Source organism: Panthera pardus, unplaced genomic scaffold, assembly GCF_024362965.1.
Source record: "Panthera pardus isolate Hobbes unplaced genomic scaffold, ASM2436296v1 HiC_scaffold_21, whole genome shotgun sequence".
Taxonomy (NCBI): Eukaryota; Metazoa; Chordata; class Mammalia; order Carnivora; family Felidae; genus Panthera; species Panthera pardus.
The window spans coordinates 48,851,921-48,868,129 of NW_026526777.1; the positions used below are offsets into that span (position 1 = coordinate 48,851,921).

At 38.2% G+C, this 16,209-nt stretch overlaps 1 protein-coding gene across 13 annotated transcripts in view; it reads right to left on the minus strand.

Moving 5' to 3' along the window:
• Positions 1 to 16,209, minus strand: part of RASAL2 (RAS protein activator like 2) — a 358,056-nt gene that overhangs the window by 54,647 nt on the left and 287,200 nt on the right. For all 13 annotated transcript variants that reach the window (XM_019426063.2, XM_019426070.2, XM_019426072.2 and 10 more), the window contains one exon: positions 12,731 to 12,840. In XM_019426063.2, the coding sequence (XP_019281608.1) occupies positions 12,731 to 12,840 (110 nt within the window). The remainder of the gene's footprint in view (positions 1 to 12,730; positions 12,841 to 16,209) is intronic.

Here is a 16,209-nt window from a genome sequence, read left to right on the forward strand (position 1 = left end):
TGAACTTGGAAAACTTTTGCCAGGATAACTGGTGAGGAATGGCACTTCATCACTGCCCTTGCACGCACTTCTTTAATTACGAGATTGAGACATCTTAATGTTTACTGGCAATCTCAATTCTCTTTTCTGTGAGTTACAAACTGCTATTTCGTGTTCCTAAACTTTTTCTCTGAATACATAAGTGGCACTTTGTATGTTAAGTAAATTCGTACTCTTCCTGTCATATTTATAATTAGTCCTCCCAGTTTATGCTTAGAAAGGATTCTTCAATTCCAAGATCATAAGAAAGCCAGCTGTATTAGTAGGCCTGGGTAGTTCAATTGGTTGAGCATCCAACTTTTCGGCTCAGGTCATGATCTCATGGCTCGTGGGTTCCAGCCCTGCATCGGGCTCTGTGCTGACAGCTCAGAGCCTGGAGCCTGCTTTGGATTCTGTGTCTCCCTGTCTCTCTGTCCCTCTCCCGCTTGCACTCGGCCTCTCTCAAAAACAAATGGGTGGGGCGGAGATGAAAGGAGTATAAAGGGAGCTGGATTTTTTTTTTTTTTAATGTTTATTTACTTTTTCAGAGAGAGAGAGAAAACAAGCTGCGGAGGGGCAGAGAGAGAGGGAGAGAGAAATCCCAAGCAGGCTCTGCGCTGTCAATGTCAAGCCTGGCATGGGGCTTGAACTCACGAACTGTGAGCCGAAACCTAAGAGCCAGATGTTTAACTGACTGAGACACCCAGGCACCCCAGGGAGCTAGCTTTTTATTTCAACAAATTGTGGAAATATTATGACCACAAACTGACACATTTGTTATCACTGCGTGCTATTTTACTTTCACTAAAAGCTATTCTTTTGAGTATGTTTGTGTGTATGTATATATGTGTGATTTTTACCTTTCATTTTTCCTTCTCTCTCAATCATTTCCTCAGCAAGTTAGGATTCCTATGGACACGTGCAACACAGAGTATAATGGAAAAGGCACTCAACTAGGAGCCAAAAGCTCTATATATTTATGTCACTTCAAATCACTCGCTAGCTACATGTGATGTGGAACAAATAGTTCATTCTTTCTGAAACTTAGTTACCTCATTTGTAAAATGTGGATAATGATTTCTCTTCCTATACCTCATACAGTTATGGAGAATCAAATGTAATCACCTATGATTGCACAAACATCTCACAGACTACAGCACCGTACAAATGGGGCTATCATTGCCGACATGGGGCTTTTTCACAGCGATGAGTTCACCTTATGTAAAGTATTCATTTGGCTGAGATCAAGACAGTTAGTCTTCAAAATATTGTTTGCTGGAAGAATATGAAGACAGAAGGAAAAAATATACACAAACAACTTTTCTTTTTTAATAGAAGCATTCTAATGAATTTTAAAATGCTATCATGATACAATTGGATTGGATTTTAGTTCATAAAACTAAGGGATCCTTAATTGGCCCATAGCAGTAAACACTGGTAAGAGAAACTATAATCTACAGCTAGACTTATTAACAACCTGAAATCCAGTCATTTCTGAGGAATTGCCATCTCTCCAAGTATACCATATTGAAAAAGATTCTTCTTCTTCTTTTATCTACAATTTGTTTGGACTCTTCGGTTTCAGGCCAACAAACATTAAGTTCCTTAATAAGACAGGCACTGTGCTGGGGGAAGAGGGCACAAAGGATGTTTGTACTCTTGAGGAGTTTCCAGGCTGCTGCACTAAGCAGAAATATGAAAAGATAAATACAGTAGAAAGTAGTAGTCCTATAACAGTCCCAAAAGTTTGGCCATTAGTGGGTACATGGGGTAGGTGCCTAGTTTAGGATGATATATGGGAAGAACAGGGCAAAGAAGTCCAAAGGCGTAGGATTCCTGATTTGGGTGCTGTTGGCATGAGTATGAATTAGAGCATGTTCTGAGTTATGACAAAGGACAGGGTGTAGGAACAGGAAATGGTATTTGGGATAGAGAGGGCGGCAAGATCAAAAGCACAGAAATACATAACAGTATGGTAAGTAAATGACAGACTTTTCATTGGAGTGGTAGGAGACAATGCTGAGAGTCAGGCATGGACAGGGCCATGTTGCACTTTGTGTGTTAGGCCAAAGACCACAGATGAATAAAAGTATTATATACATGTGATGAGATATTAGAATTGAGGTTTCAACTGAGACACAGACATAAAACAGATCTGTACGCTGAAGTCAAATACCAGACAAACTGTAGAACTTTACAAAGGAAATGTTTTGGAACCAGTTCTATGACCTTGATCCTCTCAGAACAAGACTATAAAAAGTGGTCAGAGTAAGGAGAAGGGAAAGGATTTTGCAAGAGAGAATTTTTGGAGAAAGCTGTGAGGCTCATCACCCTGCCTCCCACAAGGGTAGTCGATGCATACAGGGTGGCGTTTGATTCCATCTGGGACATCTAGATGATGAGAAATGACTAGCCGTTGGTGGCAGAACCCAAGAGGGCTGATGATTTTGGATTAGTCTGCACTCCTAGAGGTCTGTCAGGGCAAAGGATGTATGGATGTTTCCTGTGGACCAGAGGACTGGAAGGGTGAAGAGACCAGAAGAACAAGAATTCCCTCCTCAAAGTTCTGAAAGGAGTTTTAGGCAACACGTAAGATAGACGAGTACCTGCTAACCTCAAGGAAACCATAGGCAAGAGCGACTCAAAGACAAGACACCTGTGAAGAATTCCCCCAAGTACCCCATGATGGAGCGGTCAGCTTTGAACACTGGCCAGGCTCAGACAGCATTATGGAAGGTTAATAAGATAGTACTAGAACTTTCTTAGCCCCCTTTGCCTTCCTGTCTCCTCTTGCCCAGAGCCTGGAGGGCACCTAAAACCATGGTAAATAAGCTGGAAGAGAAGAGCAGATGAGGAGAGAAGTAAGTAATTTATAATATTTCCTTCTCCAAAGGAAGGCAGACTCCCTGTAACCGGCTTGGCTGGGAGAAGTATGAAGTTCTGATTAGTATCTGGGACTGAACACCAGTAAGTTCTGAGTCAAGACCTTCTATTTAAAGCAACCAAAGATTAAATAAACGGATTAGCAACATAAATATAAAAGCTCAAAATCATTAACACTTCTAGAAGGAAACGTAGGTGAAAATCTCTTGGGACGTAAACAACCCTGTAAACATTGCTGCTGGGAGTGTAAAATGGTTACAAACACCCTGGAAAATAGTTTGGCAGTTTCGCATATACTTAAACATGTGCTTACCATCCCACCCAGCAATTGCAGTCTTGTGCATTTACACCAGTGAAAACTTATGCATACGTGGCTTTTCTTCATGCGCACCTAAATGTTCTTCAGTGGGTGAATGCGCCCATGAACTCTGGTACATCCATACGATGGAATACTACTCAGCAATAACAAGGAACGAACTACTGCTAGATGCAACAACTTGGATGGACTTCAAGGGCATTCTATGCACTAAAAAAAGGCAATCTTAATTGGTTATATGCTATATGATTCCATTTATATAGCATTCTTGAAATAGCAAAACTATAGAGCTGGAAAACAAATTAGTGGTTGCTAGAGGGCAGGGATGGGTGTGGGGAGGCGGGTATGACTGTAAAAAGGTACCAGAGGGAGTTCTTTTCTGGTAATGAAACAATTCTGTATCTTGATTGTGGTGGTGATTACACAAATCTATATGTAGGATTAAATTGCAAAGAACTATAAACACACACAAATGAGTGCGTATAAAAATTGGTGAAAATTAAATGAAGTCTGTGGTCCACTTAATAGTACTGTACCAAGATCAACGATCTGGTTTTGATATTATGGTACAGTTATAAGATATTGCTATTGGGGAAAGCTGGGGGAAGGGTTTGTAAAACTCCATATACTATTTTTACAATTTCTGGTGAGTATATAAATTCAAAGTAAAAAGTTAAAAAAAAATGGTTCTAAAAAGGAGAGACTCAAGAAGCTCAGCATATCGTTCCAAAGTCCCCCCTACAAATGAACACCACACTCAGCTTTTAGCTGTCTCCTGAGAATGAACAAGCAGTCTGCTTTAAAACCTCGCTTTGTCAGTGAGCCTCAGAATTGAGGACATTACTGCGAAAGTTTTCATTTGAGGGATGTTTGGAGGGGTTAGGAAAATTCTTCTCCACGTGTGTATCTTTACCTCAAGACTGGTCAATGTAAGCAGCCCTTTCAGAGAGAGGCTGGCAGCCCGGTGGGCAGTCAGAGCCCTGCAATGCCTGATAAGGCAGTATGACCACTGTTCTTCAGCATTTCCCACTTTTTTAAACTTTCTAAAATGCATGTGAAAGGTATAAATATCAGTCTTCTCCTGTCCCAACACCCTCCCACATGACATGGCTTTAATTTGAAAATGTTGCCAATATTGATTCTAGGAAATCACTTTACTGGCTTTTATCTGATTAGATGGCTTTGGAACTATGATGACTTTGTGACATCCTATTGATTTTGCCGCTAAAATGGTCCTCCCGTCGTGTCTTTGCCTCTTCGTTCCCAGTGTCACTATCCTCCTTACAGCCTCCATTACTTCTTACAATAGCTTTTTGCTAACTGGTTTCCCAAACTTAGTCTCTGCAAACCAAGTCATTTGAAATTCCATTCCTGGATTAATCTATACATAGCACAATTAGGTCACTTCCTTGCTCAAAAATGTTTAAAGGCTCCCCAGTGCTTATACAATAAAATCCAAACTTCTCAGTACGACATTCAAGGACTTCCCTGTATATGGAATGTTAGGTTGAGAATAATTTCCACCCAGAATTTTGAAGACCTTTCTCCACTGACTTCTGGTTTTCAACATTTCTATTGAGAAATACAATGCAATCCACCCACTCCTCCTCTTCATGTAACCTATTTTTTCTTTCCAGAAGCTTTTAAGATTTTTTAAGTCTTGGTGATCTGATATTTCTTGATGATGTGAATTGATATGTGTGTGTGTGTGTGTGTGTGTGTGTGCGCGTGCGTGTGCGTGTGTGTTGGGGGGGGGTCTCTTATCTTTTTTTATTCACTGTGCAACAAATTTGGTGGTCTTTGTAACCTGCACATTAATGCTTGTGCAAAAACATTTTTTTAAATGTGTTTGAGAGTGACGGAGACAGTGTGAGCAGGGGAAGGGCATGGAGAGAGGGAGAGAGAGACAGAATCCCAGGCGGGCTCCATGCTGCTGCCTCAGGGCCAGACACTGGGCTCAAACCCACAAAACTGGGAGATCACGACCTGAACTGAAACCCAGAGCAGGACGCTCAACTGACTGAGCCACCCAGGTACCCCACCTGGACATTTATGTTTTCTGGTTTTGAGAAATTTTCTTGTGTTATTTCTTTAACAATTTCCTCCCCCCAAAATTTTCTATGTTCTCTTTTACTAGCATCTTCTGGGTTGATTTTTTCAATTTCTGTCCCACTTTCTGGGAGAGTGACTTGACTTGAGATTTTATATTTTTAATTTCCAAGCTCTCTTTCTTGTTCCTTTGATGTTCCTTTTCTTATAACATCTTGTTAATGTTTCATAGATGTACACTCTTATCTTCTGAAAACATTATGCTTTAAAGGTGTTTTTGGCTCTGTGCAGAACAGGCTCTGTTCTGTTTCTTCTGGGTTATTTTTTTTCTCCCTCCTATTTGTTTGTTTTGCTCTCTTTCATGTTGGAGACTTTCCTCCAATATCTGGAGATTCTCGGTGATCTGTTTATATTTAATAGCAAAGCAGAAGCCCCAGGCGCCTAATGGATAAGGCATTGGCCTCCTATATTTAATAGCAAAGCACTGAACAGCATAATGGCAGCTTTGCACACTGGAGCTGATAGACTAATGAGGTTCACTGTAGAGTATTTCCTGGTCAGCTGCTTTTTTTTCTTTTTTCTTTTTTTGATAATTTAACGTCTTTATTGAGATATGATTCACATACCATAAAATCTATCATTTAACGTATATAGTTTTCAGTATATTCAGATTTATGCAATTATCACCACAATCTACACTTAAAACACTTTCATCACTCCAAAAAGAAGCCTCACGTCCATCAGTGGTCATTCCTCATTCATCCCTTCCCCCACCTTATATCCCCAGCCTCTGGCAACCACTAATCTACTGTCTCCATAGATTTGCTTATTCTGGGCATTTCATAAATGGAATCCTACAATACATGGTCTTTTGTGATGGTCTTTTTTACTCAGCATAAGGTTTTCAAGATTTATCCATGTTGTAGCATGTACCAGTACGTCATTCCTTTTTATGATTGAATAATCCATTTGGCCCTTGAACAACCCAGGTTTGAATTATGCAGGTCCACTTATAAGTGGATTTTTTTTTCAGTAAATACAGTAAATACATTTATAGTACAGGACTGTAAATATACTGTCTCTTCCTTAGGATTGTAACATTTTCTTTTTTCTAGTTTGCTTTATTGTAAGAATAGAGTATATGATATATGCAACATACAAAATACGTTAATTGACTGTTTATGTTACCAATAAGGAATCTGACCAACAGCAGGCTATTAGCAGTTAAGTTTTGGGGGAGTCAAAAATTATATATGGATTTTCAACTGTGCAAGGTTGGGGGGAGGTGGTCAGCACACCTAACTCCTGTGTTGAGTTCAAGGGTAAACGGTAATGCATTGTATGGATACATCATGTTTTGTATATTCATTCATCAGTTGGTGGACATTTGGGTCATTACCACTTTATGGCTATTATAAATAATGTTGCCACGAACACTCCATGTACAAGTTTTTGTGGTGACATGTTTTCATTTTTCCTGGATATACTCATGAGTGGAATTATCAGAGAGGATTGTAATAGGGGAACACAAATGTTGTTATCTGCAGGTTTTTTTTTTTTCTTTTTACCTGGATTGGTTCAGTTTCTCACATTTGCTATGTGATAAATGTAACCCTGACTGTTGGCCTTCTAGAGCTGGGTGAGAGCTGAATCATTCCAGACTTCTGGAGGCAGGTGAGTAAATCAGTCTCCTTCTTTTATTAGAGACGGTTTTCCTGATGTCTATTTCTCCCTCCTTCCTGAATAACAGACTCTTGCATTTTTGGGGACAATGATGTATCAGGTATAACATTTCTCAGCCTCTCTTGCAGAAAGAGACAGCAATGAGACACAAACAGAAGTCACTGGATAGGATTTCAGGAAAACTGCTTTAAAGGGTATTAACTTAGCTGGAAGACAGGTGCCCTTTTATGATGCCTAAAACATGGATGCTATGGCTGAAGCTTCAGTAGTTACAATGTACCCATAAAGAGAGCTTTGAAGACCCTGGGGATGGCAAAGGAAAAAGCTCACAAACAGCCCTGGTCCCTTAGCCCTGGACGGCCCACCTTCAGATTCTTTTAGGTGAGGAAGAAGTAATTTCACCCATTTAAGCCATTACTATTTTGAGTATCTGTTAACCACGAGCTGATCTGAATCCTAAGTGATACAATTTTAGGATTTCATTCTGTCGGCAACTACACCTGGTCTTCCCCGAATTTTAAGTCACCTGTCACTGTTTTCTCCTTGTCCCATCAAAGATGGAGTTCCTGTTTCTGTTCCTTATAGTGAGTAATTTTTAAGACATAAAAGCCAGCAGCTTTTTACCTACCAACTTCAAAACTGGAATTTTACCTGTCCAATCTTATTTCCTTCCTTTCCAATTTACACACCATCAACTAATCAATATTTCTCTTCAAGCTCCATAATTTCCTACTGTCTGCTTTTGCTCATTATTTCCATTCTGAGAAAAGCTCTCTCCCTGTGTCTAAGTTCAAATTATACGTGTTCCACTCATAGGCCACTGCCCTGTAAAGTCGTTCCTGAATATCCAGCAGAAGTAGTCTCACCTCACCTGTACCATTTCCTCCTGGATATTTACTTCTTTTATTGGACTTTCCTGAGGTTGGGGGCCATGTCTTTAGATCTCTACATTCCTTTGTAGCACACAGCTTTCTAATGTGTACCTAACGGTCACATATCACGGATGTTACTATATACCAAGAGATTTGGTTTTTAGGGGCACCTGGGTGGCTCAGTTGGCTAAGCGTCTGATTTCAGCTCAGGTCATGATCTCCTGGTTCCAGAGTTCAAGCCCTGTGTTAGACTTCTATGCTGACAGCTTAGAGCCTGGAGCCTGCTTCAGATTTTCTGTCTCCCTCTCTCTCTGCCCCTCCCCCACTTGTGTTTTCTCTCTCTCTTTCTCTCTCTCTCCCCCGAGAATAAACATTAAAAAAAAGAAGAAATTTAGCTTTTAGAAATATTGTCAAAGCTTCACTTTTTATACCTGTGCCCCACAACTTCACAAAGCAAATTCTTAGTTTACGGATTATTAGAAATTGATCCAAAAAGCAACACTGATACCAAATTCGACCACAGCCTTACAGCAGTGTTTGTAACTAGTAGATCATTGGCGAGATGAGCCTGGGGCCATGAGGATCTTTTAGATCAAGTCTGCATGTTAAAATACCCTATGGTATTTTACAGAGAAAAGCTTACTTGTCATATGTAGGAAAACTCATTTAAAACGGTGTCTCTGCCATCTTAAAGTAGTAACTTAGACCTCGTGAGAATAATTTTATCTTCTTAAAATGCTATGAGTACAGATAAGTTTTGTGGTAATCAAAAACCTTGAAGAATTCAACATATCTTGATCACTACTACATTATTCTCTGATACCTGCAGATAGAATCTCTCTTCCTTTTGAAAAGGGGGTGGAGAGATAAAGTGATTTGCACAGCATCGTAATGAGAAATGTAATGAGAAACAGATCCCTGGCTTTTTCACTGTTCTGGTCAAATTTGGCCAGGTAAGCCACAAAGAAAAAGATGGGCATGTTAGACCAAATGAAGATCTAAAACTTCTATATAATTTAGGGACATGATTTTTAAAAGATAAACAGACCAGAGGAAAAATTTTAGCAACATGCGTAATAGTGGCTTATGATCCCTAGGAAAAAAAAAAAAAAAAAAAAAAAGGACAAAATGGTACAGTAGAAAAATGAGCAAAGCAATAAATAAACAAGTCATAGAATAAGTGAAAAGATATTCATTCAACTTATTAGACATTAGGCAGACACAAATTAAAACAAAAAACTACATCCCCCTTCACTCACTTTTTTTTGAGAAGCAGTATAGCATAAAGTTTAAGACTCTGGACTCTAGAGACAGACTTCTTGGATTCGAAACATAGTTCTGCCATTTTCTAACCTTGTGCAATTTCATAATTTCTCTGTGCCTCAGTTTTCTCATCTTCATAATGAGGTCATTACAGTAACTACCTCATGGGATGGCTGTGATGATCAAATGAGTTAGCTTATGTAAAATGCTTAGAACAGGGTCTTAGCACATTGTAAATACCATGTAGGTGTTTATGATGACTATTTATTCCATCATATCGACTCAACGTACAATGCTGTTTAAAAGATAAAAGTAATCCTGATCTGTTGGTGGAAATGATAATTGCTATAGCTTTTTTGAAGGACAATTTGATTACGTGCATCTACTCTACCTGGTAGTTCTACTTCAGAAATCTGACTTAATCACATAAGGATAAAAAACATATATGTTCAAAGATGTCCATTACATCTCTATTTTGTGCCCCGCGGAGGGAAACAGTTAAAATATCCACACAGAAGTGAAATATATGTTACAAAAAACGAGCATACGAAGAAGACGGCTGTTAAAATAATGTAGATTTACACGTACTGACACAAAAGTTGTCCAAAATATACTGAAAAGTTAATCACAAAAAAATGTGTAATATGATCCCATCGCATATGAAAATAAGTAAAACATATATATGTATTTTTAAAAAAATTTTTAAAGTTTATTTGAGAGAGAGAGAGAGAGAGAGAGAGAGAGCAAGCACACATGAGTGGGAGTGGGGCAGAGTGAGAGAGGAGGAGAGAGAAAATCCCCAGCGGACTCTGCACTGTCAGCCCCACATGGCGCCGGAACCCATGAACCGCGAGACCATGACCTGAGCCGAAATCAGGAGCTGAATGCCCAACTGACTGAGCTACCCAGGTGCTCCATGTGTATGGATTTTTAAAGTGGTTTGAAAGTATACAAACTGTTAATGAGGTTATTTATAGGGGGCGCTGGGGAAGGTGAAGGGCGACTTCAGCTTTTTGATCTGTATTTATGTACTAACACTTTTTAAAAGAAAGACCTGTATTTTACTGCACAATTTAAAAACTGAAAAAAAGGGCTGGTTACTAGGTTTGCCTAGAGTTTCTATGGATTTGATATAAGAACAGAAATGCTCTGCTACTGAGATTTAGACACTATATACCATTTTGGATGAAATGGCCGGACTTTGGCAATTGATGAACACAACCCAAGAAAACCAGGGTCTTTGAAAGAATCTTTGGTCACACCTATAAGGGCACCAATTCAAAGAACTCATAGAAGAAGTGAAAAGATAATATCTGGTACCTCAGTTGTATTTACCGGCATCTCCAGATGATCTGAAGACAAAAGAGCCTGTTTTTGTTTTTTTCTTAAACTGTAATACATCCAAACTCTAGTGAGTATATCACTATACGGGAAAAATAAAGTTTTTGAAAAATTTCTGTTTGGGAAACTTTTATAATTCAAGTGGATTTGAAAAATACAAATATTTGAGATTAATGAGCACCTTTTTATTATGCTGTATTTGAGACACAAAGATACTACCACTGACTGAAGCAGGACGGCGAGGCAGGCCCGCATGATGGATTTAGGTCACTGGAAAGGCTGAAGTACACTAGCTGTATAACAGCAGGATCAGAGACTTTAGGAGAATACAATCTCTTAGTAACTCAACCCAAGCATTCTTTTAGGTTACCTAAAGCAAAATGGAATGGGAGGGAACACTGTGAAATTAAAGTGAAATTTAGTGCAAGTTTACAAAATAAAGTGCGCCTATAAAAAAATCTCTCATCTCCCACGTATATGCATAATGCTGCAGAGTTTAAGGCAGTGGCTACTGTATGGGGGGTATTTTAGAGGCCGCATGACATCGCTGTTCTTAAAAGCCAATATTCTGAAAAAAAAAAAAAAAGTCACTCCATTTTCTTGAGACTTATTTAGAAAACGTTTTTAATTCTTAGAATGATGGAAGTTGTAAAATAATAGGAAGAAAAAAATAGGAAAAGCAAAAATCAGCTTTTTTTTGGTTACCTTAAAACAAAGAGGTGTGAAGGAGATGATTAACAATGCAATTACACAGTAAATTGGACAGAGTTGCAAATTTCACAGAGTAACTCTAAAGGGGTTCGGGGATAAGAAGAGCTGATATAGCAGTAGCCTCTCATCAAGTCAGGATGGGGGACAACTTACTTCATCTATAAAAAAGAAGAGTAATTTTCTGCCTGGTAAATCTATAATCTGCCATTACAGAGACTGTAATCTTTATTTGTAATGTGGGTAACTGAAAATAATGGACTTAGTGAAAGGAAAAAAAACCAGTATACATTAAGAGTATCAAATACAAAAGGCAGACATACTCCACTCCTTACTAGCTGTGTGACCTTGGGCAAGTTTCTCAATCTCTTTTGCCTTAGTTCCTCATGTGTAAAATGAGGATAATAAAAGTATCTAAGGTTATATTACATGAGAGACTACATTAAAAATGCTTGGCATGTAGTAGGCATTCGATAAATGTAAGTGATGGTGGTGATGTGTCAGGATACAGCAAGCACCATTTCCTAAATTTTGAACAATGTGCCCTGGTGCACATTCAATGATTTTATTTATTTATTTATTTATTTATTTATTTATTTTTAATTTTTTTTTTTTTAACGTTTATTTATTTTTGAGACAGAGAGAGACAGAGCATGAACAGGGGAGGGGCAGAGAGAGAGGGAGACACAGAATCGGAAGCAGGCTCCAGGCCCTGAGCTGTCAGCACAGAGCCCGACGCGGGGCTCGAACTCACGGACCATGAGATCATGACCTGAGCCGAAGTCGGACGCTTAACCAACCGAGCCACCCAGGTGCCCCTCACATCCAATCATTTTAGAAGGTTGTTGTCCCTAGTGAGCTACGCATTTGAGGGTTACTCACGCTGACAGTCCTAAGAATCAAAATATTCCTTTTCATTCAGGTCTTCTAGGTGTGACTGCAAACCAAGACAACTGGTTCCATATGCTGTACACAAAGAACAATGCAGCAGGGAACAGCACGGACTTGAGCCAAATTGCTCAAGTTCAAATACCATTTTTGCTTTTTACTGAGCTCTATGACCTTGGGCAAGATTACTTAATCTCTCTGTGCCTCAGATTCTTCATCTACAAAGTGGTGATAAGAATATCTTACAGGGTTACTATAAAGATTGAACAAGATAATGTATATAAAGTGGCTGGTTCAGTGCTCAGAACATGTTTGCTACTGTCACCATCATCATCCCTATCGTCCGTCATTTTACAAAAGAAAGATACATCTCCAACCACTAGAATTTGATTCTACAGAAACAGCATTTCAGTTCGTTCTTAATTTCCAATATTATAAGATTTTTAAACTGGCTGGGCATTTGAGTCAACGCTTTGTAAATTGCCTCAATATGAGCAAGACAAAAAACAAAGAAACAAAAAACAACAAACAAAAAAACCCCCGCAGACAAAATGAGTCAATTGTAGTATTAGATCTTTCCAATTGTCATTGATGTAAAGTTAGAGAAGGCCAAAGATGCCTTATCAAAACCCACTGTAGAACTGCTTTTTCCGTTTAAAAACAAAAAAACCACGCTGCTTTTCCTGCTTCAAGCAAGCTAACTTCCTACCTGTCATCTGTGTTACGAAGGGATGGAAGCCGAAAGCTCGTGTTTCTGTCAAGCTTTGATTGGCTTTTGGTCCTCTTGATGGAGCCTTTCAGGCGCTTGCTGAAGAACCCCTAGAACGAAAAGGCAGAAAGTGATGGGAGAGAAAACCATAATAGCGCCTTGCTGTCTTCTTACTGCTTTGTACCGCTTTTGAAAAGAACGTTATAATGGAGACCAAAAAAATTTAATGCCCTATAAAATGCCCATTTTATAATGGAGACCAAAAAAATAATCCAGCTTTTAATTTTTTAATTTATAAATAATAGTTGCTTGAAACTACCTGGTAATGGGACAAATTTTTTTTTTCTTCTAGGCTAACTGGGATAATTAAACTTTTTGATAACACTTAACTTCTTGTCTCTTGGTTTCTATACCAGCTACGGTAGAGAAACATCTAATTTTGATAACAGATTTTTAAAAACAAAACAAGGTAACAGAAAAATATACTCCTTTCTATGAGGCAATTCAATAGAAAAGGCATCTGGTAATTAATTTCCTGAATTAAGAGAAAACAGGAAACGAGAATAGCATATGCAAGAGCCCTGAGGTGAGAAGGTACTTAGGACATTAAAGGAATTTAAAAGAATATGCTGATAGTGAGAAGAAGCTTTATACTAAGAGCTGCCAAAAAACCTCCAAAACCAAAAATAAAACACCAAACCAACACCAACCAAACCAACACCAAAACCAAAAATCAAACCAAAAAAAAAAAAAAAAAAAAAAAAAGAGTTATGTAATTAGTACAAGGTAATATGTTGGTGGTCTCAAAAGTTGTTAAAATTTGGTCTATGTCACCTTTGTATGTTATTTGTAAACTTAAGTTTCAAATGTAGGTAAACTATCTTAAAATGAAATGTGAAATACTTCATAAATGAAATGTCATTTATGAAACCGTTGAAACATCTAGACTTCAGGAGAACAAAGCATTTTATAGTTTTTGACCACTGCCTCCCTCCTGCCACTTTCACCAAACTATCTAGAGCTCCTTGAATATTTTCCCAGTCTTAGCACCTACTAAACAATCAGCAGCCAATAAAGTGTGTTGAATAATAGAACAAATGCATGCATGAATGAGGATAGCCACTACTTTCAAGTAATAATTCTATTGTTGGCAGATGAAAGGACATCTTATGTCTTGAGAAAAAGTTGTAATTCAAAGAAAAGTATGTTAATGCTGGGAAAATGACTCTAATCACCTTGAGATGAATACTGTCCTGTAGGGGTTATGTACAGTAAACATTTCCATCAGGGAGAAAAAGAAATACGGGGTCAAGATCAGCACGCCAAATCTTTTATACTCTTTTAGTTATCACCAAAGCCTACTGTTTTGGCTGAAGACTGTATTAATCAAGATATTCGGGATTACATTTATCTAATACACTCACAATCTAAGTAGTATGAGACGTGTAACATGTCTATCTATGAGCAGGTCAACTAACAGAGATGGGGGCTTGGCTCTGTGCTGCCCTCACTCAGGGACTTAGGCTAAGGCAGGCTCCTTCTCTGTGCATCTATACCTGCTTCAGGAGGATAAAGGAAATGTGACAAATTATGTACTAGTTCTTAAAGCTTCATGTCACTTCTGGTCTCATTTCACTGGACAAAAAAGTCACATGACCGCACCTAATTTTTGCGGGGAAAGGATCTATAATTGTATCACGTATCCAGAAAGAAAACTGGAAATATTTGGTGAACAGTAATGTGGACTACCACAGCGTTTACCCACGCCAAGTATTTTGCAAACTCACAGGCATTGGTCCTTCCATTAGAGAAAAATGGAAACAAACTTATTTGAATCAGAAGTAAAACCATTTAGCTGCCTGAAAAAAACACTTAGATGTTATTTCTTGTTATTCTTGTAGCCCAAAGAATAAGGGTGAAAATTCCCTAGGCAGTTTTTTATTATAGGAGCATAGAGGTTGACTGGAAGAAAGAAAACAAGAAAACAAAAAAAATTTTTAAGTACTATATATATTTTTTTAAGATTTTATTTTTAAGTGCATGCTGTACTGAGTCAGCTGGGGCCCCCGGAAGCACTATATTTCTTAGGGACGGGCATTTGTCTGGTCTTCTGTACAATCTTAGCATTGTAGTTAGGGAAAGTCACTGTCATTTGTTCTCCAAGGCAAAGGCTTTACTTACTACTTATCATGATTTAATCAAGATGAGTCACCACATATGCTCAGAAATGTGGTCTGCAAAAAGGACCTAGAGTTTATAGGATTCTATTAGGATTGTGTATGGTTGATTCAAAAGCCACTGGCCTAAGTTGGGATTTGGCTCAAGGACCTGCCCAAATGCCATATGTAAATATATTTCTAACAAAAATACAGTTAGGCAGTTAAGTGAGAATATATACTAGCAGATGTTTGCTTACACGGTACTTTATCTTTTTGTGCCACTTACCATACAATACTTCTTGTTTTAATCCATTTATTTAGTAAATATTTGTTTTATGTCTATTTGTCATAAAGTACCATACCAAGTATTGTAAGGGAATCAAAGACAAAATAAACACAAACTCTGTCCCCAAAGAGCTTATAGTTTAATATGGGATTTGGAAACTATATATACATGTAAATACATATGACACAATTAGGGAGGTAAGTGTTCTCAATGTCTGGCATATTTAATCAACAAAATAAAAATTAACTATCATATTTCTTTGAATCTAGGACACCAATGATTGTTAAGTCACACTATTATTTTATGTACACTAAGAAAAAAGCTGACAATTAAACTATAACATGATGCCTAATCTCTTAGGACTTTTTTTTTGTATCAAGAAAGTTTTTCAAAGACTTACTTAGGCAGGTTTTTATCATATAGTGCATAGTGTATACATAAAAAGAATAAATGCAAAATAAACTAGCTTCTTCATTCTTCTGAACTACTTTTTGACTTAGAGTAGTTGTTCATGTTTTTCCACAGAATATTATCATGTAGTCTTTCAAGAATGTTGATGACAGAGTGTCTTAGAAGAATAACTTACAGAGATGTTAAAATGTGAGAAAATACACATCTTAGAATTGATAATATGGTATTATGTTAGAGAGGTACATAGGAAACAATTTCAGGATTTCAGAGAAAGAAGAGGTTATATCATCCAGAGAAATAAGGAGAAGTTATATAGAAGAAGTGCAATATGCTAGGTCCTGATGAGTAGACAGGATCTGGGTTTGGGGGTTGCTGAGGAGCAAGGCAGCACCACAGGAGAAAGGGCTACAGAAAAATGGAGCCATGTAAAGAGCTGGCAAAGAACAAAACGGGTGCCCCTTAGGTAGACTCAGTCTGGCCAGTATATGATTAGGAGTAGCGAGAAATAAGGTTGGAAAGGTGGATCGTCCACCTATTAATGCATAATTATCGCTCCCATTGGCCCTTAAACTTTCGAGGGAAGGGGTAATGCTATACCTATCTTAACATCTGCCACAGTGTCT